General features: G+C 46.9%; 2 protein-coding genes across 5 annotated transcripts; one reads left to right on the top strand and one right to left on the bottom strand.

Annotated features, from left to right (window-relative positions):
- Positions 1–971: 971 nt before the first annotated feature.
- On the bottom strand, positions 972–13573 carry C3H8orf82 (chromosome 3 C8orf82 homolog). Of its 3 annotated transcripts, none has more exons than XR_015743338.1 (4): positions 13433–13573; positions 4076–4124; positions 1168–2255; positions 972–1059 (listed from the first exon to the last, which is right to left on the bottom strand). XR_015743338.1 is itself a non-coding variant. In XM_087931843.1 (3 exons), exons 1-3 carry the CDS (start codon positions 13571–13573, stop codon positions 1828–1830), a joined length of 618 nt encoding a protein of 205 aa, XP_087787969.1. In that variant the 3' UTR covers positions 972–1827. The 3 variants fall into 3 exon arrangements, 1 of the variants encoding a protein (XP_087787969.1); XR_015743339.1 differs by having other exon boundaries at positions 972–1596; positions 1701–2255; XM_087931843.1 differs by having other exon boundaries at positions 972–2255.
- On the top strand, positions 13429–19126 carry PIGM (phosphatidylinositol glycan anchor biosynthesis class M). Of its 2 annotated transcripts, XM_087931842.1 has the most exons (3): positions 13429–13818; positions 15396–15557; positions 17052–19126. In XM_087931842.1, exon 3 carries the CDS (start codon positions 17123–17125, stop codon positions 18464–18466), a length of 1344 nt encoding a protein of 447 aa, XP_087787968.1. In that variant the 5' UTR covers positions 13429–13818; positions 15396–15557; positions 17052–17122; the 3' UTR covers positions 18467–19126. The 2 variants fall into 2 exon arrangements, with proteins under 2 accessions (XP_087787968.1, XP_087787967.1); XM_087931841.1 differs by lacking the exon at positions 15396–15557 and having other exon boundaries at positions 13748–13818.
- The last annotated feature ends 833 nt before the right edge of the window (positions 19127–19959 follow it).

Below are 19959 nucleotides of genomic sequence, written 5' to 3'. Positions count from 1 at the left end.
GATGGAGGTTTTTTTAGAAGAGACTGGACAGCCACCTGACTGGAGTGGTATAAGGATCCCTGCCTTTGGCAGGGGTTGGTCTAGAAGACCTCAAAGGTCCCTTCCAGCCCCAGGATTCTATGAAAATTATGGTGAGTTTGTTCAGGAGAGTCCAAGATAAAGAAAGACAGCCCCAGAGATCTTTCATGTACCCCTAGCCTGCATTTGAGGGAGCTACTCATCTGCCTGCTGGGTTTCTATCTGCCAAGCAAAATCTGGCTTTAGTTTATTTATATTTATTTATTACGTTTACAGGCTGTTAGGAATAACATAGGTTACCTAACGTAGTTTGGGTAAAATAATATATATAAACTATGATTGTAAGTTTAAGTGTGTGTCACTTTAAAACTGCAAAGCATGTAATTTTGGGTGTGGTGTGAAACCACCATAAGAGGGAGCAAGAGAACCTGATTGATTGCTGACGATTCGCTGACAATTATTGGATTGTATGGATTGATGGTTTGTTAACTACGTGTTTCCCCTACTGCTGAGTTGCTGAAGGAAGAGAGGAGTTTTTGAGTTCTTCATATCTCTACTGCAAGGAGATATATTACTGGACTGATATTTGTAAGTTTACTGACCTCTCTTTTTCGACACTGGAATTTGCAACTGAATAATCCCTGGACGGACTGAACTAGTGAATGATAATATATGGACTGTTTTGACTATGCTATAACTCTTATTGGAATAAACTATTTAATTAGCACTGTGTATCTGTTTTACTGAGTGTAAGCTACAAAAAACGTTTATCTCACATATTTTGCCTGCCTGCCTGACTGACTGCTGTGCAGATTCTGCTAGGGTGTATCCCTAACACAGGCCACTCATCACACGGCTGAAATCCAACACTTGGTTGTCCATGGAGCGAGCTCGGGGAAGTGAGAAGGTCCTGCACTTAAGCCACGCAATTGCCTGAACACAGAGCAGTCCTGTTCACAAACCATAAAATGATTTTTATTCCGAGAAACTTAGTCCAGGATCCTTGCTCTACTGGAGTTCTGGATGGATGCTTCCAGCCACCTTCTTGAGATGGTCTCCTTGGATAAACAAGGCACCTGGAATGGCAGGTGGGGATGTGGTTTGGGTTTCTATCAAGCCAAGGACGCCCAAGAGGGCCAATGAGAAGACCTTCTTGAGATGGTCTCCTTGGATAAACGAGGCACCTGGAATGGCAGGTGGGACGTAGTTTGGGTTTCTATCAAGCCAAGGATGCCCAAGAGGGCCAACGAGAAGACCTTCTTGAGATGGTCTCCTTGGATAAACGAGGCACCTGGAATGGCAGGTGGGACGTGGTTTGGGTTTCTATCAAGCCAAGGATGCCCAAGAGGGCCAACGAGAAGACCTTCTTGAGATGGTCTCCTTGGATAAACGAGGCACCTGGAATGGCAGGTGGGACGTGGTTTGGGTTTCTATCAAGCCAAGGATGCCCAAGAGGGCCAACGAGAAGACCTTCTTGAGATGGTCTCCTTGGATAAACAAGGCACCTGGAATGGCAGGTGGGGATGTGGTTTGGGTTTATATCAAGCCAAGGACGCCCAAGAGGGCCAACGAGAAGACCTTGAGATGGTCTCCTTGGATAAACAAGGCACCTGGAATGGCAGGTGGGACGTGGTTTGGGTTTCTATCAAGCCAAAGATGCCCAAGAGGGCCAACGAGAAGACCTTCTTGAGATGGCCTCCTTGGATAAACGAGCACCCAGGAGGGACGCAGTTTGGGTTTCTGCCAAGCCAACGGCGCCAACAAGGAGACCTCTGAGTGTTGGAAGGCCTTCCTCGCTCTACAACGGCCTCAGATCAACCGCAGCAGCTCGTTCGTCAGAGGGTGCCTCTTCTCTTGCCAGTGGAAATGAGTGGGTGGCTGACCGGGTCCGTCCTGGTACTCAAAGCAAGGGCTCAGCTCAAAGGCCAAGGATGACTTGACCAATCCCACCCCGCCAACCTTTTCCGGCCCCGGGTGATAGACCCGCCCGTTCTCAGCCAACATGACCAGCTTCTCCGGCTGGAAGGGCACGGCCAGGCGGTCTGCGCCCCCGCAGAAGGACAGCGACTGCTGGCCCTGGGGTCCATCCAGGAGGTGGGTGAAGACGATGGGCCGGTCATCGCAACGGACGTAGTTGTGCTCCCGGCCGCAGGGCGACAGGTAAGGGAAGGATTCTTCGTAGCGGCCGCTGCGGTTCAACTTCAGTTGCTTGAAGAAGAAAACCAGGAACTGCTTGTCTGTAGGAGCGGAGGGAAAAACAGAGGCCAGTCAGTGGGGCAAGAGGTGGGAAAAGGGGTGCGAAGCCAGAGGGGCTTCCCGGCAAAGCAACGTTATTCGGAGTTTTGCCATCCTGCAGAGCCTCTTGCCTTGTTTCTTACTTCGAAAACGGGCAGTCTCTCCGCTTTCGCGACAATCCAGTCTTTCTTTGGCCTTCTGGGCCCATAACCTGTTTCAGAGTTTTGCAGCGTTAACTCAGCGCCAGAGAAACAAGCCACAGATGGCTGATGCTTCATTTAAACGTCTTTATAAACGTATTAAGTAGATTTGACAAAACCAGTTGTAGGTTTCTTCAGCGTGGAGCAAACCCGAAACCGAAACCTGTTGCAAGCGCGGAGCAGAAACGCGACTTCAGCAACAGGAGCAAAACGGAGAAATAACTTCTAGTTTCGCTTACTAGATCAGCTCCCATTGGCTGGTCTGTTACCATGCCTACTCCCTGACTCTGCTAACTAGGTCTCTGCCATTAAATGAATACTCTGACCAATATGGTCTGACCCAGTTCCCCAAACACGCCAAACCCTCTGCATTTAAAGCAAGGATTCCATTATTATGAGCACAGAAGATGAGTAGTTGTCTGCCACACCTATTCGTCTCCACCCCCTGCCTTGTATCCTCAGAGCTAGGGTGGGGCTTCGCTAGCAGCGGTGGCTCTTCCGTCTCGAGGACCAGCCCCTAGATTTCCACTGCTCTCCTCTCCTCTCCCTTCCTCACAGACTGTCAATTATCTGGAAGCCTGCACTCACAAACAAAGCAAATCTCCACGCCACAAGCCAAGCAAACACCTGGGCACAAACAGACCACCACCACCCCGATACCCCCAGCCCAAACAAACCCCAGCCAGCCACCCAGATGAAACCTAGCTTCCTAAAAAATGATAGCCGTCCATTTACTTGGAGCCAAGCTGCACTAAAAGCCTCCAATACAGGAAACACAATGTTGCCAGCCAATCAAGACACACAAAAAAAGCCACAAAACAGACAGAAGATATTAGAAACACCAATCAAGCAGAACACAGCAAACTCCAAGACCAATAAACACAGACCAAGACTCCCAACCAATCAGGGTGAAGAAAAAACCATTCTGGCATAGCAGTAGGCTAGCACCAACTTTAAAACAGAAACGGCTGCAAAAGCCTGAAACACACGACGAAGACGAACCCAATACACGAGTCTGATGATGGCAGATGAGATTCTGCCGAAACGTTGCCACAACTTTAAAAGCACAACTATAAAGATGTGGGAAAACACCCAACAAAGCTGAATACCATACATACATACATACATACATACATACATACATACACAGGGGGGAGAGAGGGAGGGTGAGAAATATTGGAGTAGAATTCATGTTCTAATACAGAAGATTCTTAAAGTGAATATAAAGATAAAACTATCATTTATCAATAGAATACATCCCTTTCTTTCCTGATTGAAAATGGCTTGCACCTTTACTCTTGAAAATAACTTATTCTTGTTTGTAAAGCTAGCAGTAACAGCAAGCAGTGGCCTTTGAGCCACGAAGAAGGAAAACTTCTATAGAGAAAACTTTTTTAGTGATAGCATCAAAGGCCGCTTCCAATCGCACATTAGTTACTTTTCTCTGCATAACAATTTGGCAATACGACGAATTAAAATAAGGTTATTTTTTTACATATAAGTTGTTTACACACATAGGTTGTCCCTCCCAACTCTGCCGTTCAGTTAATCTGTTATCCCCAGTGTCCCAACCTTCCCTCAAAGGGTCTATAATCTGGGGTGGAATAAGTAGACATTATTACCTTTGAAACACGTGATGAAGTTCTTGACCTTGGCATCATCCAGGAAAAGCTGTGGAAGGTGGTCCGGATCGGATCGGGTTGGGTCGGTACGGTGTGGGGAAGAAAAACAGAAAAACTGAGTAAAATCGGACATTCCTCTTCCTGAAAAATACAGAATAGGCAAAGAGAATGGAAAACAAGAAGAGTCGGAAACGGCACTGCTCCACCATCTTAACAGATAATCAGAGTCGGAAGGGACCTTGTAGGTCATCTAGTCCAACCCCCTGCCCAAGCAGGGGACCCTACATCATTTCTGAAAGATGGGAGCCCAGCCTCTTCTTGAAAGCCTCCAGGGATGAAGCTCCCGCAACTTCTGAAGGCAACTTCTGTTCCAGGGGTTGATGGTTCTCACTGTCAGAAAATTCCTCCTTATTTCCAGGTTAAATCTCTCCTTGTTCACTTTCCATCCATTGTTCCTTGTCTGGCCTTTGGGTGCCTTGGAGAATAGCTTGACCCCCCTCCTCCTCCTCTCTGTGGCAGCCCCTGAAATACTGGAAGGTTGCTCTCCTGTCTCCCCTGGTCCTTCTCTTCCCTAGACTAGCCAGGCCCGGTTCCTGCAACCGTCCGTCGTATGTTTTAGCCTCCAGTCCCCTCATCCTCCTGGTTGCTCTTCTCTGCCCTCTTTCTAGAGTCTCCACATCTTGGAGAAGAATGGTCTCTTGGTTCACACAAGCCACCCTTGAGTCAGTCCATGTAGGCAGCTTATGTACTGTAGGAGAAGAGTTTGAGCTGGAAGGTGGGGGTCAAATGTGTCATCAGTTGGGAATCGTTGCGTTGTCACAAAAGACCCCAAGTCCAGCCCTTTATGAATTCCACTGACCCTTATCTAAGCGCCAACTTAGCTTTGATCGTTAGCCGACTAGATTCTTGTACGGGTAGTCCTCGACTTATGATGACAACGGAGCCCCATATTTCCAATGCTCTGAGACAGTTGTTAAGCGAGTTTTGCCCATTTTACGCATTCAGTGAATCATGGCCGTTGTTAAGCAGGTAACACGGTTATTAAGCAGATCTGGCTACCTGATTGATTTTGCTTGCCGGAAGTTTGCAGCCGCTACTGCAGGACTATGGGAGTTGGAAGTCCACCCCTCTTAAAGGTGCCACAGTTGAGAAATACTGATTTAGAATTAGAATAGAATAGAATAGAATAGAATAGAATAGAATAGAATAGAATAGAATAGAATAGAAGGGACTTTGGAGGCCTTCTAGCCCAGCCCCCTGTTCCACTGGTTAATTGTCCTCACGGTCAGAAAGCTGCTCCTTAATTCTGGACTGTGTCAGACTTCCAGCAATCCTTCGTTTGAAATATTAACTCCGGAGACCGACATATTCTCAAAGTGATTTATTCAAAACAACAAAAAAAAAGGACTGGTACCGTACCAGCTCATCCCACGAAATTCCACCTACCTCCACCCCCTTTTTCCACACCTCATCAATCACATGAACCAACGATCTGCATTCTCAATTCTTTGCTACGCCGCTCTCTGTGACCTTGAATTAATAACTCATAATATTTCCCCCCCCTAAGAACTATTCAATACATCACTTCCTCCCTCCAGAACTCTATGGCAACAATGAATCCCAGAGTTGACAGGTTGCTTCTGTCCAGGGGTGGGATTCTACCGGTTCAGACTGGTTCTATAGAACCGGTTGTTAGGATTCTGCACCAGGGCTGGTCTTCAGCAGGTTCTGACCACTTCTGGAGAACCGGTAGCAGAAATTTTGAGTAGTTCAGAGAACCGGAAAATGCCACCTCTGACTGAGATTTTACAATATCCTCCTCCTGCCACACCCACTGGGCCACGCCCGCAGAACCAGTAGTAAAATTGTTTGAATCCCACCACTGCTCTGCGCAAATCATGCCCCTGGCTGGCCCCACCCCTCTCTGACCACCCCTCCCCGCCCAGTCAGTCCTTATCGTGCACGCGCAACGTCGCAGACTGCATTCTCCCCTGCCTAGTCACTCCTTAAGGTATTTCTGTTTTTTCCTTCCTGACGATCAGCTGTTCCGATGATCAGCTATGCTTGGATCCCGCTCGCTGTCTTACTGCTTTTCCCAGGAGGGAGGGAGGGAGGGAGGAAGGAAGGAGAGGAGGAAGGGAGAGGATGATCAGCTGTTCTGATGATCAGCTGTGCTGGGATCCCCCTCACTGTCTTACTGCTTCTCCCAGGAGGAAGGAAGGAAGGAAGGAAGGAAGGAGAGGAAGGAGAGGAAGGAAGGAAGGAAGGAAGGGAAGAAGGAGAGGAAGGAAGGAGAGGACGATCAGCTGTTCGATGATCAGCTGTGCTGGGATCCCCTCGCTGTCTTACTGCTTTTCCCAGGAGGGAGGGAGGGAGGGAGGAAGGAAGGAGAGGAGGAAGGAGAGGGATGATCAGCTGTTCTGATGATCAGCTGTGCTGGGATCCCCCTCACTGTCTTACTGCTTCTCCCAGGAGGAAGGAAGGAAGGAAGGAAGGATGGAAGGAAGGAGAGGAAAGAAGGAAGGAAGGAAGGAAGGAAGGAAGGAAGGAAGGAGAGGAAGGAAGGAGAGGACGATCAGCTGTTCCGATGATCAGCTGTGCTGGGATCCCCCTCACTGTCTTACTGCTTCTCCCAGGAGGAAGGAAGGAAGGAAGGAAGGAAGGAAAGAAGGAAGGAAAGGAAAGAAGGAAGGAAAGAAGGAAGGGAGGAAGGGAGGAAGGAGGGGGAAGGAAGGAGAAGAGGAAAGAAGGAGAGGACGATCAGCTGTTCCAATGATCAGCTGTGCAGGGATCCCCCTCGCTGTCTTACTGCTTTTCCCAGGAGGGAGGAGGGAGGGAGGAAGGAAGGAGAGGAGGAAGGGAGAGGATGATCAGCTGTTCCGATGATCAGCTGTGCTGGGATCCCCTTGCTGTCTTACTGCTTCTCCCAGGAGGAAGGAAGGAAGGAAGGAAGGAAGGAGAGGAAGGAAGGAAGGAAGGAAGGAGAGGACGATCAGCTGTTCCGATGATCAGCTGTGCTGGGATCCCCTCGCTGTCTTACTGCTTTTCCCAGGAGGAAGGAAGGAAGGAAGGAAGGAAGGAAGGAAGGAAGGAGGAGGAAAGAAGGAGAGGAGGAAAGAAGGAGGGGATCAGCTGTTCCGATCAGCTGTTCCGATGATCAGCTGTGCTGAGATCCCCCGCGGTGTCTTACTGCTTCTCCCCGGAGGCTTCCTGAGGCCCAGGAGGCAAAAAAAAAGGGGGTGCTGCAAAAAAGGAAAACCACGCCCACCCATTCATGTGGCCACGCCCACCTAGCCACACCCACAGAACCAGTTGTTAAAAAATTTGAATCCCCTCCCTGTTTTTCTCCATGGTAAGTTTCTACCCGTTGTTTTTTTTGTTGTTGTTGTCCTGCCCAGTTCTGGTGCTTTGGACCCCCCCCCTCTTCTTCAGGGCAGCCCCTCAAATATTGGAATACTGCTCTCATGTCACACACACACACACACACGAATTCTTCTTTTCTTAATTTTCACATGGGTCGGCGTTATCAAGCCAACGTACGCTTTCTCTTTTAATACCGACCCCAGCTCATTTCCCCGGCGATGTTTAATTCGGTGCTCATTAGATACGCCATTAGCGTAGCGGAGGCAATAATAGGAGTCAGCAGTTGAGGTTAATGGTTTCAAGGAGGCCCAAGAAGCCTTGAGGGCAAGGATGAAGCCGGCATCTCTTCCCGACCCAGAATCTGCCACTCGGCTGGTTTTTTGTTTTACCCTCCAGGTTTCCATTAACTTTTTAACTCTGAAGCTGACATTGTCAAGAGACCTGGTTATGTCATTCGAATTCCTTCTGAACTCGGGGAGAAACGTATTTTAGCTTTTGCGGATCGACGCATCAGGGATAGACTTCATAGACAAAAAAAATCTACCTCTGTACTTGGTAATACTAATAAACCAGTGGTGGGATTCAAAATTTTTTACTACTGGTTCTGTGGGTGTGGCTTGGTGGGCTTGGCAGGGGAAGGATATACTGCAAAATCCCCCTTCCCTTCCCTCTCCACCCCACTGACCTGCTTTCCAGCTCCGTTCTCCTATGCAGGGCAAACAAAGGAGACCCAGCCGATCAGCTGGGACTCAATGGGAGGCAGAGAAGAGATGGGGTTGGCGGGGCCAGTCAGAGGTGGGATTGTCCTGTTCTCTGAATGACTCAAAATCTCCGCTACTGGTTCTCCAGAACCGGTCAGGACCGGCTGAATACCACCTCTGCTTCCTTTCCTCCTTCCTTCTTTCCTTCCTCCCCTTCCTTCCTTCCTTCCTTCCTTCCTTTCCATCATCCTTCCTCACTCCCTTTCTCCAGTGGTGGGATTCAAAGTTTTTTTTTTTACTACTGGTTCTGTGGGTATGGCTTGGTGGGCATGGCAGGGGAAGGTTACTGCAAAATCCCCCTTCCCTCCCCACCCCACTGACCTGCTTTCCAGCTCCATTCTCCTATGCAGGGCAACCAAAGGAGACCCAGCCGATCAGCTGGGACTCAATGGGAGGTGGAGAAGAGATGGGGTTGGCGGGGCCAGTCAGAGGCGGGATTGTCCGGTTCTCTGAATGACTCAAAATTTCGGCTACCGGCTCTCCGGAGCCTGTCAGAACAGGCTGAATACCACCTCTGTAACAAACTGCAATCAAGCAATCATGGTACTACAATGCGCCAGGTGTCAGTGCTGTCTCTCTCGATCCCTAGGAGAGAAAACCATAGATTTACAGAAACAGGACTTTTACTAAGGAAGAACTGAATGTAGCAAAAGTCAGGCGAGGTCTGAAGTGAAGAGACAAACCGAACATAGCCCCAGGGCCCACCTCCCAGTAGTCAGTCTAGCTAACATAGTCCAATCATAGGCCAGGAAGATGTTTTGAGAACGCCACTGGTCCAAGTGCTTCAGGCTGCCCTCGTGAATGCCATTTCCAGCCCGGTTGGTGCGGACAGCTGAGGCCTGGGAGAGCGAGGACTCGGATGAGGGGCCTGCGTGTGATGCAGGGATGGGGCCAGGACCATCAGAGAATGGAGTGCTGCCTTTAGAGACTGTGGCAGCAGTGAGGAAGAGTCCCCTGAGGAGCCTGTGCCCAGTGCACGTGCGTGCGGGGCTGTTCAAAGAGCAGCTGCGGCAGCACGGGCGATTCAGGAGTAAAGCTGGAAGGTGAAAAACCAGCCCTCGGGGATGTGTTCTTTGCAGGAAGCAAAGATGTTCTTTAGACTCAGAGTCCTCGTTGAAGCCCTGCAAACTCCGGTTTGTTTTTTGAAACTTCTGTCCGTGTATATTTAATCAGTAATTAGCCTTCCGTTCTTGGCAGCCTTTTGCAACCTGGAAAGGGCTTGCTTTTGATGTCGGACAATTCGGGTTAAAGGTCTTCTGGCTGGGAATGCCCTGAATTCCCAGCGCCGCATTAAAAAAGGGTTGCTTTTATACAAACACAGTTTGTGTTTGTTTCATTTGAACAAGGCTTGGGTCAGAACAGCTAGGCTGACACTTGGTTTCCATACTTGATGGACAAGTAGCTGGGTGAGGATCCATTCCTTGTGTTAGAGAACAATCGTTAACCCTAACCCAGAGGAGGGCAAGGCCTGATCACTCCCCCACTCCCGCCATGCCTTATCTAGTCTTTCTCAGGCAAGAGTTGCCTGGCTGGGGAGATTCCTGTATTATTGGCAGTGAACAATAAAGTAGCTAGTTTGGATTCTTTCTTTTTTTTTCCAAATTCACTTCAGAATAGAGCTGGAAGTTTGGAGGTCTTCTAATCTAATCGCCCTGCTCTAACAGGACACTCTATACTATTTCCAGACAAATGGTTGTCAAGTCCCTTTTAAAAAACCTCCAGATGATGAAAAACTTCTAGTGGCAATCTGTTCCATTGGTTAACTGTTCCCACTGTCAGGAAATGTCTCCTTAATTCCAGGTTGCTTCTCTCCTTGGATGAGTTTCCAATAACCCCCTTTCCTTTGTGGCAGCCCCACAAATACTGCAATATTGCTATCACATCAACTCTAATCCTTCTCTTCTGAACTTTATAGAATGTAGAATGACAGAGTTGAAAGGGACCCCGGAGGTCTTCTTGAGGCACAACTTAAAGAAGTATATAAAAGATTGTTCTTTTGATAGCGAAATGTGTGTATTAAAGAAATGAAAAAATGTCAGATCATAGGTTCACCTGTCGGTCACTCACTCATATTTGTCAAGCAGGAAGCTTTGTTACAGATAACCTTGCAACAAAACCACAAGCGTCCTGCTGGAAACTAGAAGCTGTGGAAATTCACCTTTGACATAGATTAGTGAGAGGGGAAGTATTTCGTTACTGTAGCCTAGCAACAGGGGGGGCTGTATTTCAAGTAACCCATGAAATGCGAACAAGTTATATTTCTGTGGTTTGCAGCTTCTGGAATGTATATATGTGAGTGTAAAATCTATAGGAAGTTGTTGAGATGTTGCTTTGGCTAAATTGCTCTGAACCTTTGCGCCAATAAAACTATTTCTGCTTCCAAGGTCTGAGTCTTGAAATTTCCTGCAACATTCTAGTCCAACCCTCTGCTTGAGCAGGGAGACCCTATATCATTTCAGAAAAGTGACTGTCCAGTCTCTTCATAAAAACCCCCCAGTGATGGATCACCTACAACTTCCAAAGACAATTTCTTCCACTGGTTAATTGCCTTCATTGTCAGGAAATTTCTCCTTAGTTCTAACTTGCTTCTCTGCTTGATGAGTTTCCATCTGTTGCTTCTTGTCCTGCCTTTCGGTGCTTGAAGAGAGGTATTAAGCAAGCTAAGGCCGAATATAAGAGGAGAATTGAAGACTGCTTTCTCAGTAATAACATGAGGCAGGTTTGGCAGGGAGTTCAACAACTAACGAACTATAAAGCAAAAAAGGTCTCTTTGGATGGTAGTGCGGTGGTGGTGGAGGAGTTGAACAATTTTTTTGCTCGATTTGAGATCCATCAAACTGAAACTGTCCCTTTGCCATCATTTACTCAACAGAGCCTCCCCTTCATTGTGAATGAGCAGGATGTGAGGCAGACAATGAAGGCGGTTAATTCCAGAAAGTCAGCTGGGCCCGACTCAATTCCTGGTCGTGTGGTAAAAGATTGTGCTGATCAGCTAGCTGGGGTGTGGACTGAAATTTTTAATTGATCCTTGACACAAAGTGTGGTTCCTGTGTGTCTCAAGGCTTCCACCATCGTTCCACTGCCTAAAAAGTTGCCCACAAATGGTCCTAGCGACTATAGGCGGTGGCACTAACTTCTATCTTAATGAAGTGCTTTGAGAAGCTAGTTCGAAATTATATTATCTCCTGCCTTCCTGATTCCTTTGATGGGCTTCAGTTTGCTTACAAAGAAAATAGATCAACTGAGGATGCAATTATTACTGTGCTTCACATGGCCTTATCCCATTTGGAAACACCGGGGAATTATGTAAGAATGTTGTTCGCAGATTTTAGTTCTGCTTTCAATACCATCATACCGCACAGATTAATAGCCAAGCTCGAAGATCTAGATTTTCCAGATTCTATTTGTTTATGGATATTGGATTTTTTAACAAATCATCCACAAAGAGTTAAACTGAATGATTATATTTCTACTGTCAAGACACTTAGCATTGGCACTCCGCAAGGTTGTGTCCTTAGTCAACTGCTGTTCTCCATTTATTCATCTGATTGCACAAATAAACATCCCAACAATAAGATAATAAAATTTGCAGACGATACTACGCTTGTAGGACTTATTTCTGGGGATGATGAGTCTGCATATCGGGATGAGGTATTACAGCTATCCCACTGGTGCAAAAATAATAATCTTCTATTTAACATTAAGAAGACCAAGGAGGTTATAGTGGACTATAGGAAAAAGAGCAGACATTCAGCCACTGTATATAGAGGGAGTTCTTGTGGAACAGGTGGTTGAATGTAAGTATCTCGGGACCATCATTACAAATGACCTGACCTGGAGTGCAAACACCGCTGCTTTAATTAAGAAGGCACAACAACGGTTGTATCTACTAAGGATTCTTAGGCAACAACAACTGGCTGAGAGTCTACTGACTACCTTCTATCGGAGTTCAATTGAGAGTATATTATCCTACTGTCTCTGTGTATGGTTCTCGAGCTGCACAGTGGCAGAGAAAAGGCAATTCAGAGGGTGATTAAGATGGCCCAAAACATCATTGGCTGCTCACTCCCCTCTTTGGAAGAACGGTATAGGAATAGATGTAAGAGGAAGATATTTAATATATTGAATGACTCCTCTCATCCGGGGACATCAGCTCTTTGAACTATTACCATCGAGAAGGAGATTCAGGGTATTAAGAACAAGGACGACTAGATTTAAGAACAGTTTTTATCCAAGTGCAGTTTTGAGTTTGAATGCAGGGTCATAAGATTTTGTGGAATTTAATGGCTGAGAGTAATGGGGTATTTACATTTTTAAATTGTATAGAGATTATTGTATGGTCTGTTGTGTTTAATTTTATTTTTCTTTCAATGGTGTTGTCCAGTTTTATTTGTGGAAGAGCACCTCATTTCGTTGCACCCGCTTGTGAGTGTAATGACAAATAAATTCTTATGTCTTATGTCTTTGGAACAGGGGTCTCCAACCTTGGCAATTTTAAGACTTGTGGACTTCAACTCCCAGAGTTCCTCGGCCAGCTTTGCTCTGGGAGTTGAAGTCCACAAGTCTTAAAATTGCCAAGGTTGGAGACCCCTGCTTTGGAGAATAGCTGGACCCCCTCTTCTTTGTTAGTAGGATTTATTGGGCTAGGGATTTTCTTTTTCAGTGTGAGTTATTGATATGTATTTATGCTGGGTGTGTGTGTGTGTAGTGTGCCCTAAGGGAGGCTCAGCCAATCTCATTGTACACGTGTTGTGCGTTGGCAATCAAGGTTGAATTGAATTGTGGCAGCCCCTCAAACATTGGAAGGCTGCTCTCAGGTGCCCACTAGGCCCAGCCCTTCTTTCCTCTAGAGTAGCCGCACCCAGTGTGATTCCCCCTGTGCAACCTCCTGAGAAGCAAAGTCCATGGGGAAGCCAGATTCACTTAACAACTGTTCTGACTCACTTAATAACCGTGGCAAGAAAAGGTCGTAAAACGGGGCAAAACCCCCCACAATTGTGTTGCCTAGCAACAGAACCGTAAGCCTGAAGCGTGGTCGTAAGTCGAGGACTACCTGGAATGCAAGCTTCCCCTTCCCCCACTTTTTTTTGGGGGGGGGTCTCCTTTGCCCCTCCCCAGCCGGAAATGCCCTTTCCAATCGAACAAACCCCCTTCCAGGGCGCATCCGGTTGACCTTATGACCTCAACACCTCTGTCCCCTCCCCACTGGGAGGAACTCCACCCCCCCTCATACCTGTCCCTGATGGTCGATGTAGTAGAAGTACTCGCGGGTGCGCGGCGACGGGCTCTGGCCTTGCTGGTAGAGAGGCTGCCCGGGCCCGCGACGGATCCCCGGGCGCAGCAGGAAGCCCAGCCCGCCCCGCAGCAGCCGCATCCCGGCTCCTTACCGGCGGACTCGCCAGCGGTAGAGCGGTGAACCCGGTCGTTAGGCCGGCGCCCGCTCGACCGGAAGTGCTTATGGGGGACTCTTCCTGTCACGGACGCGCTCCCCCGGCGCGCGGGGCCGGCAGGAAAGTTCCGCCCGTGGTGCGACCCCTGCTGGCCGGGAGTCGAATGTTCCTCGCTTGAGCGTCCCGAGAGCGGAGTCCGGTCCGCGCTGCTTCTCCCGCCGAAGTCCGCGTGAGTAGCCCCCATTGTTCTTGGGCGCCCCCAGTGGACGCCTGGAGGCCTTTGCACCCGGGGGGGGGGGGCGCCCAGGCTAAGAGGCAGGGCAAGGCAGAGCCTCAAGAGGGGCACCCCGAGAGCAGGAAGAAGATGCCGGGGAAGGAAGGGGAGACGCGCCTTTTATTCCTCTTCCCCTCCTCTCCTCCTTTCCTTCCGTCTTCCTTTTCTCCTCCTTCATTCCTTTGCTTCTCCTCCTCCTTCGAGCACGCACCAGTTCTGTCCCTTCTACCGCCACCCCTTCTTCCTCCTCCACCCTTTTTCCTTCTTATTTTCTTCTCCGTCTTCCTCTCCTCCTTCGTTCTTGAGCAAGCCTGTTCTTCTTCTTCTACTGCCACCTCCACTTCCTTTCCTTCCCCTCTTCTGCATCTTCCTCCTCCTCTTCCTTTTTTCTCCTTCCCCTTTTCTTTTTTCCCTTCTCCTCTCCATTCATCCTTCTCCTCTCTCATCTTTTCCTCCTTCTTCTTGAGCTTCATCTGTTCTTCTTCTACCACCACTTAAATAATTTCCTCCTCCTTCCCCCTTTTTCTTCTGCCTCTCCAATTCTTCCTCCTCCTTCCTGAGCTTCATTTGTTCTTCTTCCACTACACCTTTACTTCCTCCTCCTCATCCTCCTGTCTTCCTTTCTTGAATTCAGAAAGAGCAAATTTCTCTCTCTTCTCCTTATATATCACTGTGTAGGCCACTCCTCCAGGGAGTCCCCAACTTACAATCATTTATTTAGCCATTGTTCAAGGTTACATTGGCATTAAAAAATGACTTATGACCATCTTTGCATTTATAGTACATTCCTACAGTTTGCAAGTCTTATAGTTGCCATGGATGGGCTCCTCTGATCTGAACTAAGCGGTGGCAGAGAACAGCTCTGTGTGAAACTGTCTATGGAGATTCTCGGGGATCCTTTGTCTCAAAAGGTGTATTTTTTTTCCTTGAGGAAGAAGAAAAGGACGTTTCCTTTCTCATCCAAGAAGCTTCATTACTTCACCATGAATTGACGAAGCTTCTTGGAGGAGAAGCGAAATGTCTTCCTCCACAAGGAAGAAAACATTCCAGTTGCCTTTTGGAAAAGCAGCTTGGAGCTCATCTGTGTGAAACTCCACTTCAGTTTCCCTTCTTCAAAATGTACTTTTCAAAAGAATTGGGATGAAATTTGAAAATAAGTTTTAAGGGCCGCATTTCTCTCCCTCCTGAAAAGTGAGAATACTTTGTCTTAGGCTGAGTTCATACAGCTTAACTGCTCCCCCCACCCTTCCTGGTGCTATTATCTGCGTTTACTTCTTTTGCGAACTCTGTTGGTGTCAGCAAAAGTAGAAATCGTTTCATGCAAGACTGCCAGCGTTATCATTTCTCCCTGGCTTCCTCATTTATTTTGGCTTTGAAGGTTTAATGTAGTGAAAGGGCTCTTGAAATGACTTTACATTTTATTTCAAAGTTACACTTGAAATAGGAACCCTTGGCCTGTAGCAGAAGGGATATTGGGGTCTCGGTCCCTTTAAATTCCTTCCCAGAGTTAATTATTATCTTTTTAATTACAGTCGACAATTATCCCAATGGATGTTGCAGGAGAAAGAGTAGTTTAATGGGATTTTGCTGGCCTTGTTCTTCCCATGTGTGGAGTGTGGAGTCGAAGATAGAAAGTACATAAAATTTTCAATGCCCGCCAGCAATGCCATTCTGCTAAGAAAAGCCATGACAAAGTATACAGTTCATGCCTGCAATTTTAAACATTTAACAACTTTTTTAACTTTTTCTTATAGCAATCCGTCTAAGTTGTGATAAAACTTCACTTGTTCCTTCGCGGCTGGAGGAATGTGACGGGGGGGGCAGTCTTTGGGCAGTTGCTAATGTCTGTTGCAGTTTTGGCTTCTGTGCCAAAGGAACTGAGGAAAAATTAAGGTGTAGAATCCTGTCTTTGTTTGCAAGCGTGTCCAATCTTGGCAACTTTAAAAACCATTGGACTTCAACTCCCAGGGTTCCCGTTTTATTATTTTTTTCCCCATTTTATTATTATATGCTGTCCAGAGCAGCCCCACAGCGGGATGAGTGACAAATAAATTTAACAAATAAATTTAACAAAAAAATGGAACAGAATAACAGGGTTAGAAAGGACCTTGGAAGTCTTGCAGTCCAACCCCCTGGGCAAGTAGGGTTGGACCATTTCAGATACATGGATGGTTGTCCAAAATCTTCTTAGAAACCTCCAATGATAGAGTACCCACAACTCCTGGAGTCAAGCTGTTCCACTGGTTGATTATCCTACCTGTTAGGAAATTCCTCCTTCATTCCAGGTTGCTTCTCTCCTTGATTAGCTTCCACCCATTGCTTCTCGTCCTGCCTTCTGGTGCTTTGGAGAATAGCTTGACTCCCTCTTCTTTGGGGCAGCCCTTGAGATATTGGAAGGCTACTATCATGTCACCCCATGTCCTTCTGTGATGACCCGGGGCATGGCACAAAAGCAACAAAGTCACAAAAGTAGGTAAAGTCCCTTTAATCCCTCCAACTTGACCTCCAATGTCCAGTCATCTTCTGCTGGAGAAAAAATTCTCCCAAGAACAGTTTAAAAGGAAGAAATTCAGTCTGAACCCAAAGTTCATCTAGATTATAAATAAAAACCAACACAAACCACAGCTGCAGCAATGAATGAGACAAGGCAGGATAAGGGATTGCAGACCTCAAAAGATAACTAAACACACACAGTTGGGAGGATGTCAGAACCCAGATAAGACTTGATAAACAAAGATAATTCACGCTTTGCTTCCAGCAAGGTGCTGTGCGCAAACGCTCTTTTTAAATCCCGTTTTCCCTGCTGCAGCTAATGAAGGGAATCAGGACCTTTTTCTCCCCCGTAACCCATGTTGCTCCCTTATCCGTTCCTCCCTGTGTGCCCTAGGGTGGGCCTGGGTCTTCCTCTGAATGCCACCGGACCACACTCCCACTCCCTGTCAGCTGTTTCACCTCCCCTCAGAATCAGATTCCAACAGGGGCACGTCACCGTCTTTTCTCTAAACTAGACATGTTTTAGCCTCCAGTCTCCTAATCATCTTTGCTGCTCTTTATATTTATATTTTATATTCAAGTATAAACAAATATGAGGTAGCCTTTGAGTAAGGAAGTGTTGGCCTGCCTGTCCAGTTTTAAAATTCAATCTCTGCTTTTCTTTTTATTGTGGCTACATTTTTTTTTTTAAGCAGGACTGCCCGCTCAATTCAGAACACCATGGAGTAGTGTTCTTCCAACTTGAACGCTTGTTCTTTGGGTAACCATGTTGAAACAAGCTCTTAAATCTGGACCGCTTCCTGGATCTGCCTCTCATCGTGATCCCAGTCTCGGAGAGCCATGCCCAGATCTCCCTCTAAGGCAGCGGATTCTCAAAGGGTTCTTCCGGAGAGATGTTTTATTCGGAAGTGCTTTGCTAATCAGGCTGGGCCTGACGTTTTACGGGATCTACCAGGACAGAACGATGCCGGTGAAATACACAGACATCGATTACCAGGTTTTCACCGATGCCGCCGGATACTTTGTGGAAGGGAAGTCCCCTTACCAGCGGGCCACGTACCGCTACACTCCCCTCCTGGCCTGGATGTTAACCCCTAACATTTACATCAGCGACTTGTTTGGCAAGATCCTTTTTGTGGCCGGGGATCTGGTGGCTGCCTTCCTGATCGACCAGATCTTGCTCCTCCGTGGGCTGGACAGCCGGACGTCTTGTGGGTGCTGCGCCTTCTGGCTCTTTAACCCGCTTCCCATGACGGTGTCCAGCCGAGGCAACGCCGAGTCGCTTGTTGTCAGCCTGGTCCTTGGCACACTCTATTACCTGGCCAAGAAGCATCTGGTGAAGGCGGCTGTGCTATACGGCCTCGCCGTACATGTGAAGATCTACCCCGTGACTTACGCGCTGCCTTTTGTTCTCTACTTGCAAAGCAGCGCCGGAGCAGAACCGGACAAACGGAAAGGAGAGGGAGCTTGCCCAGGCCACCTCCGTCGGCTGTTTTCGAGCTGGTTCACGCGGGACATCCTGATCTTTGCCACCGTCTCCGGGGGCACCTTTGCCGCCCTAGGTCTTGCCTTCTATGCCTACTACGGCTGGGAATTCCTGCAGCACACCTACCTCTACCATTTGCTCCGGAGGGACACCCGTCACAACTTCTCACCTTACTTCTACCTGCTGTATTTGACGGCTGAAAGCCGCTGGAGTTGGGCGCTGGGGCTGGCTGCCTTCCTGCCTCAGCTGCTGCTACTTCTCGCTATCTCCTTCGCCTACCACCGAGACCCGGCCTTCTGCTGCTTCTTGCACACGGCGGTTTTTGTGAGCTTTAACAAAGTCTGCACCTCCCAGTATTTCTTGTGGTACCTGTCCCTTCTCCCGCTGGTGCTGCCTTTCCTGCAGATGTCCTGGCGCCGGGGGGCAGTGTTGCTATCGCTGTGGCTCCTGGGACAGGGTCTCTGGCTGCTCCCCGCTTACTTCCTGGAGTTTCAAGGGCAGAATACGTTTCTGCTCCTCTGCCTGGCGGGATTGGGGTTCCTCTCCATCAACTGCACGATCCTTGTTCAGATGATTTCTCACTACCGTCCGGAGCAGGCCTCCAGAAAAAGGAAGCAGCTGTAAGTCGGCCTGCTTCTTCAAGGCTACGGAGTCACGGGGATCTGGTTGAATGAATCATCATCATTTAATGACCCCATAATCCCTTGCGGGGTGGAGTTTGGGCGACTGAATGGAGCTAGCAGAGCAGTTTAATGGCCGGATGCTCTTCGTGTCGCTGATGCGGAGTTTTGTTCAGCTGATGTATTTTCATTATGCCCAGAGAGAGAGGAAATATCTGCTTCTACCTAGGATCAAACTCACAGCCTCCTGATTGTGAGGTGAGATCTCCACCTCTAGGCCACTCCACTACACGTCCGGTTGAACGAATGAACACAAGAAATAAAGTTGGTCTGAAAAGAGTTAAGGGATGAATAGAATTTGAGGAAGAGCAGAGGTACTGTTCCACAGTAGCAAACTAATAATTTCTGACGAACAAATGCGATTCGAGATTTGATTCACTTAATAGAACGTTTCTAAGGCTTTGTGGTTTTATAGGTAACTTTTTTCACAACCTTTGTCCATTCTGAATATATACCCTGTATGGATATAAAAAGAAAAAAAAACATATTACACCAAAAAAGGCTGTTTAGATGAGAAAGGGTGTGTTGAACTGAAATGGATTGCTGGGATTTTATCTGGATTTGGCTGAAACCTACGGTTGCAAATAAAAGTTTTAAATAGAAATGGTCTTTTAAGATGAAGGGTTGGTGTTTTAAAGGTATTTGGGTGGATGCACTTTTTTAAAAAAATACATTTTTTATTTTTGTTTCAACATATCATTGTGTGAACAGTGCGGTTCAGGAGTGTCTTACATTTTAAAACAAAGGTAACAATAGTTTTCATATTTGATGCGGTTGACATTCTTATAAGATTTGATCTTAATATGCATATTTTGTTAAATTATCAATTTTATTCGATATTACAATGTTATTTTTATGTCCATCTCTATATTCTTAATATCACCCCTTTTACTACAGAAACTATATTAATAATCATGTTGGCAATGTTTAACAAATTATATAATTCTGATAACAATTCACAGATTCATATTGATTTATATTTTTTAGAATAGAATTTTTTTTAGAATAGAATACTTTATCCATTTTTCCATTATTCAAGTTTTAATCATGCCACTATTATACTTAAAGCATCCCCTTTCAAGTCACATTTTAATGCAGATAAAATAGAATTCATCAAATAGCATTCATCAACGTTTAACATGTTGTGCACTTCTAATAGTAATATAATTGCTTTACGCTACATTATTTTTTGTGTCAATCAGATTCCACTTACCATTCCTTTCTCCTACAATAGAATGCTAATATTCATATTTATAACAATTTAACGATTGTAAGGATGCACGTATTTTTTTTGGCACAGTGGGAGTGATGGCTTTGGAACTGACCTGTGTTTGTGTGGTCTTGTGTGTGGCATCGTGAGTGCATGATGCAAAATTGAGTTGGCACCTCTCCATATAAGTGCAGTGTAAATTGGACACTTTAGGAGAGGTGGACTTC

Source organism: Pseudonaja textilis, chromosome 3 (genome assembly GCF_049901715.1).
Source record: "Pseudonaja textilis isolate UNSWEBS1 chromosome 3, rPseTex1.2, whole genome shotgun sequence".
NCBI classification, from domain to species: Eukaryota; Metazoa; Chordata; class Lepidosauria; order Squamata; family Elapidae; genus Pseudonaja; species Pseudonaja textilis.
Note: the sequence above shows the minus strand (reverse complement) of the source record. Positions and strands in the feature narration are given on the sequence as shown.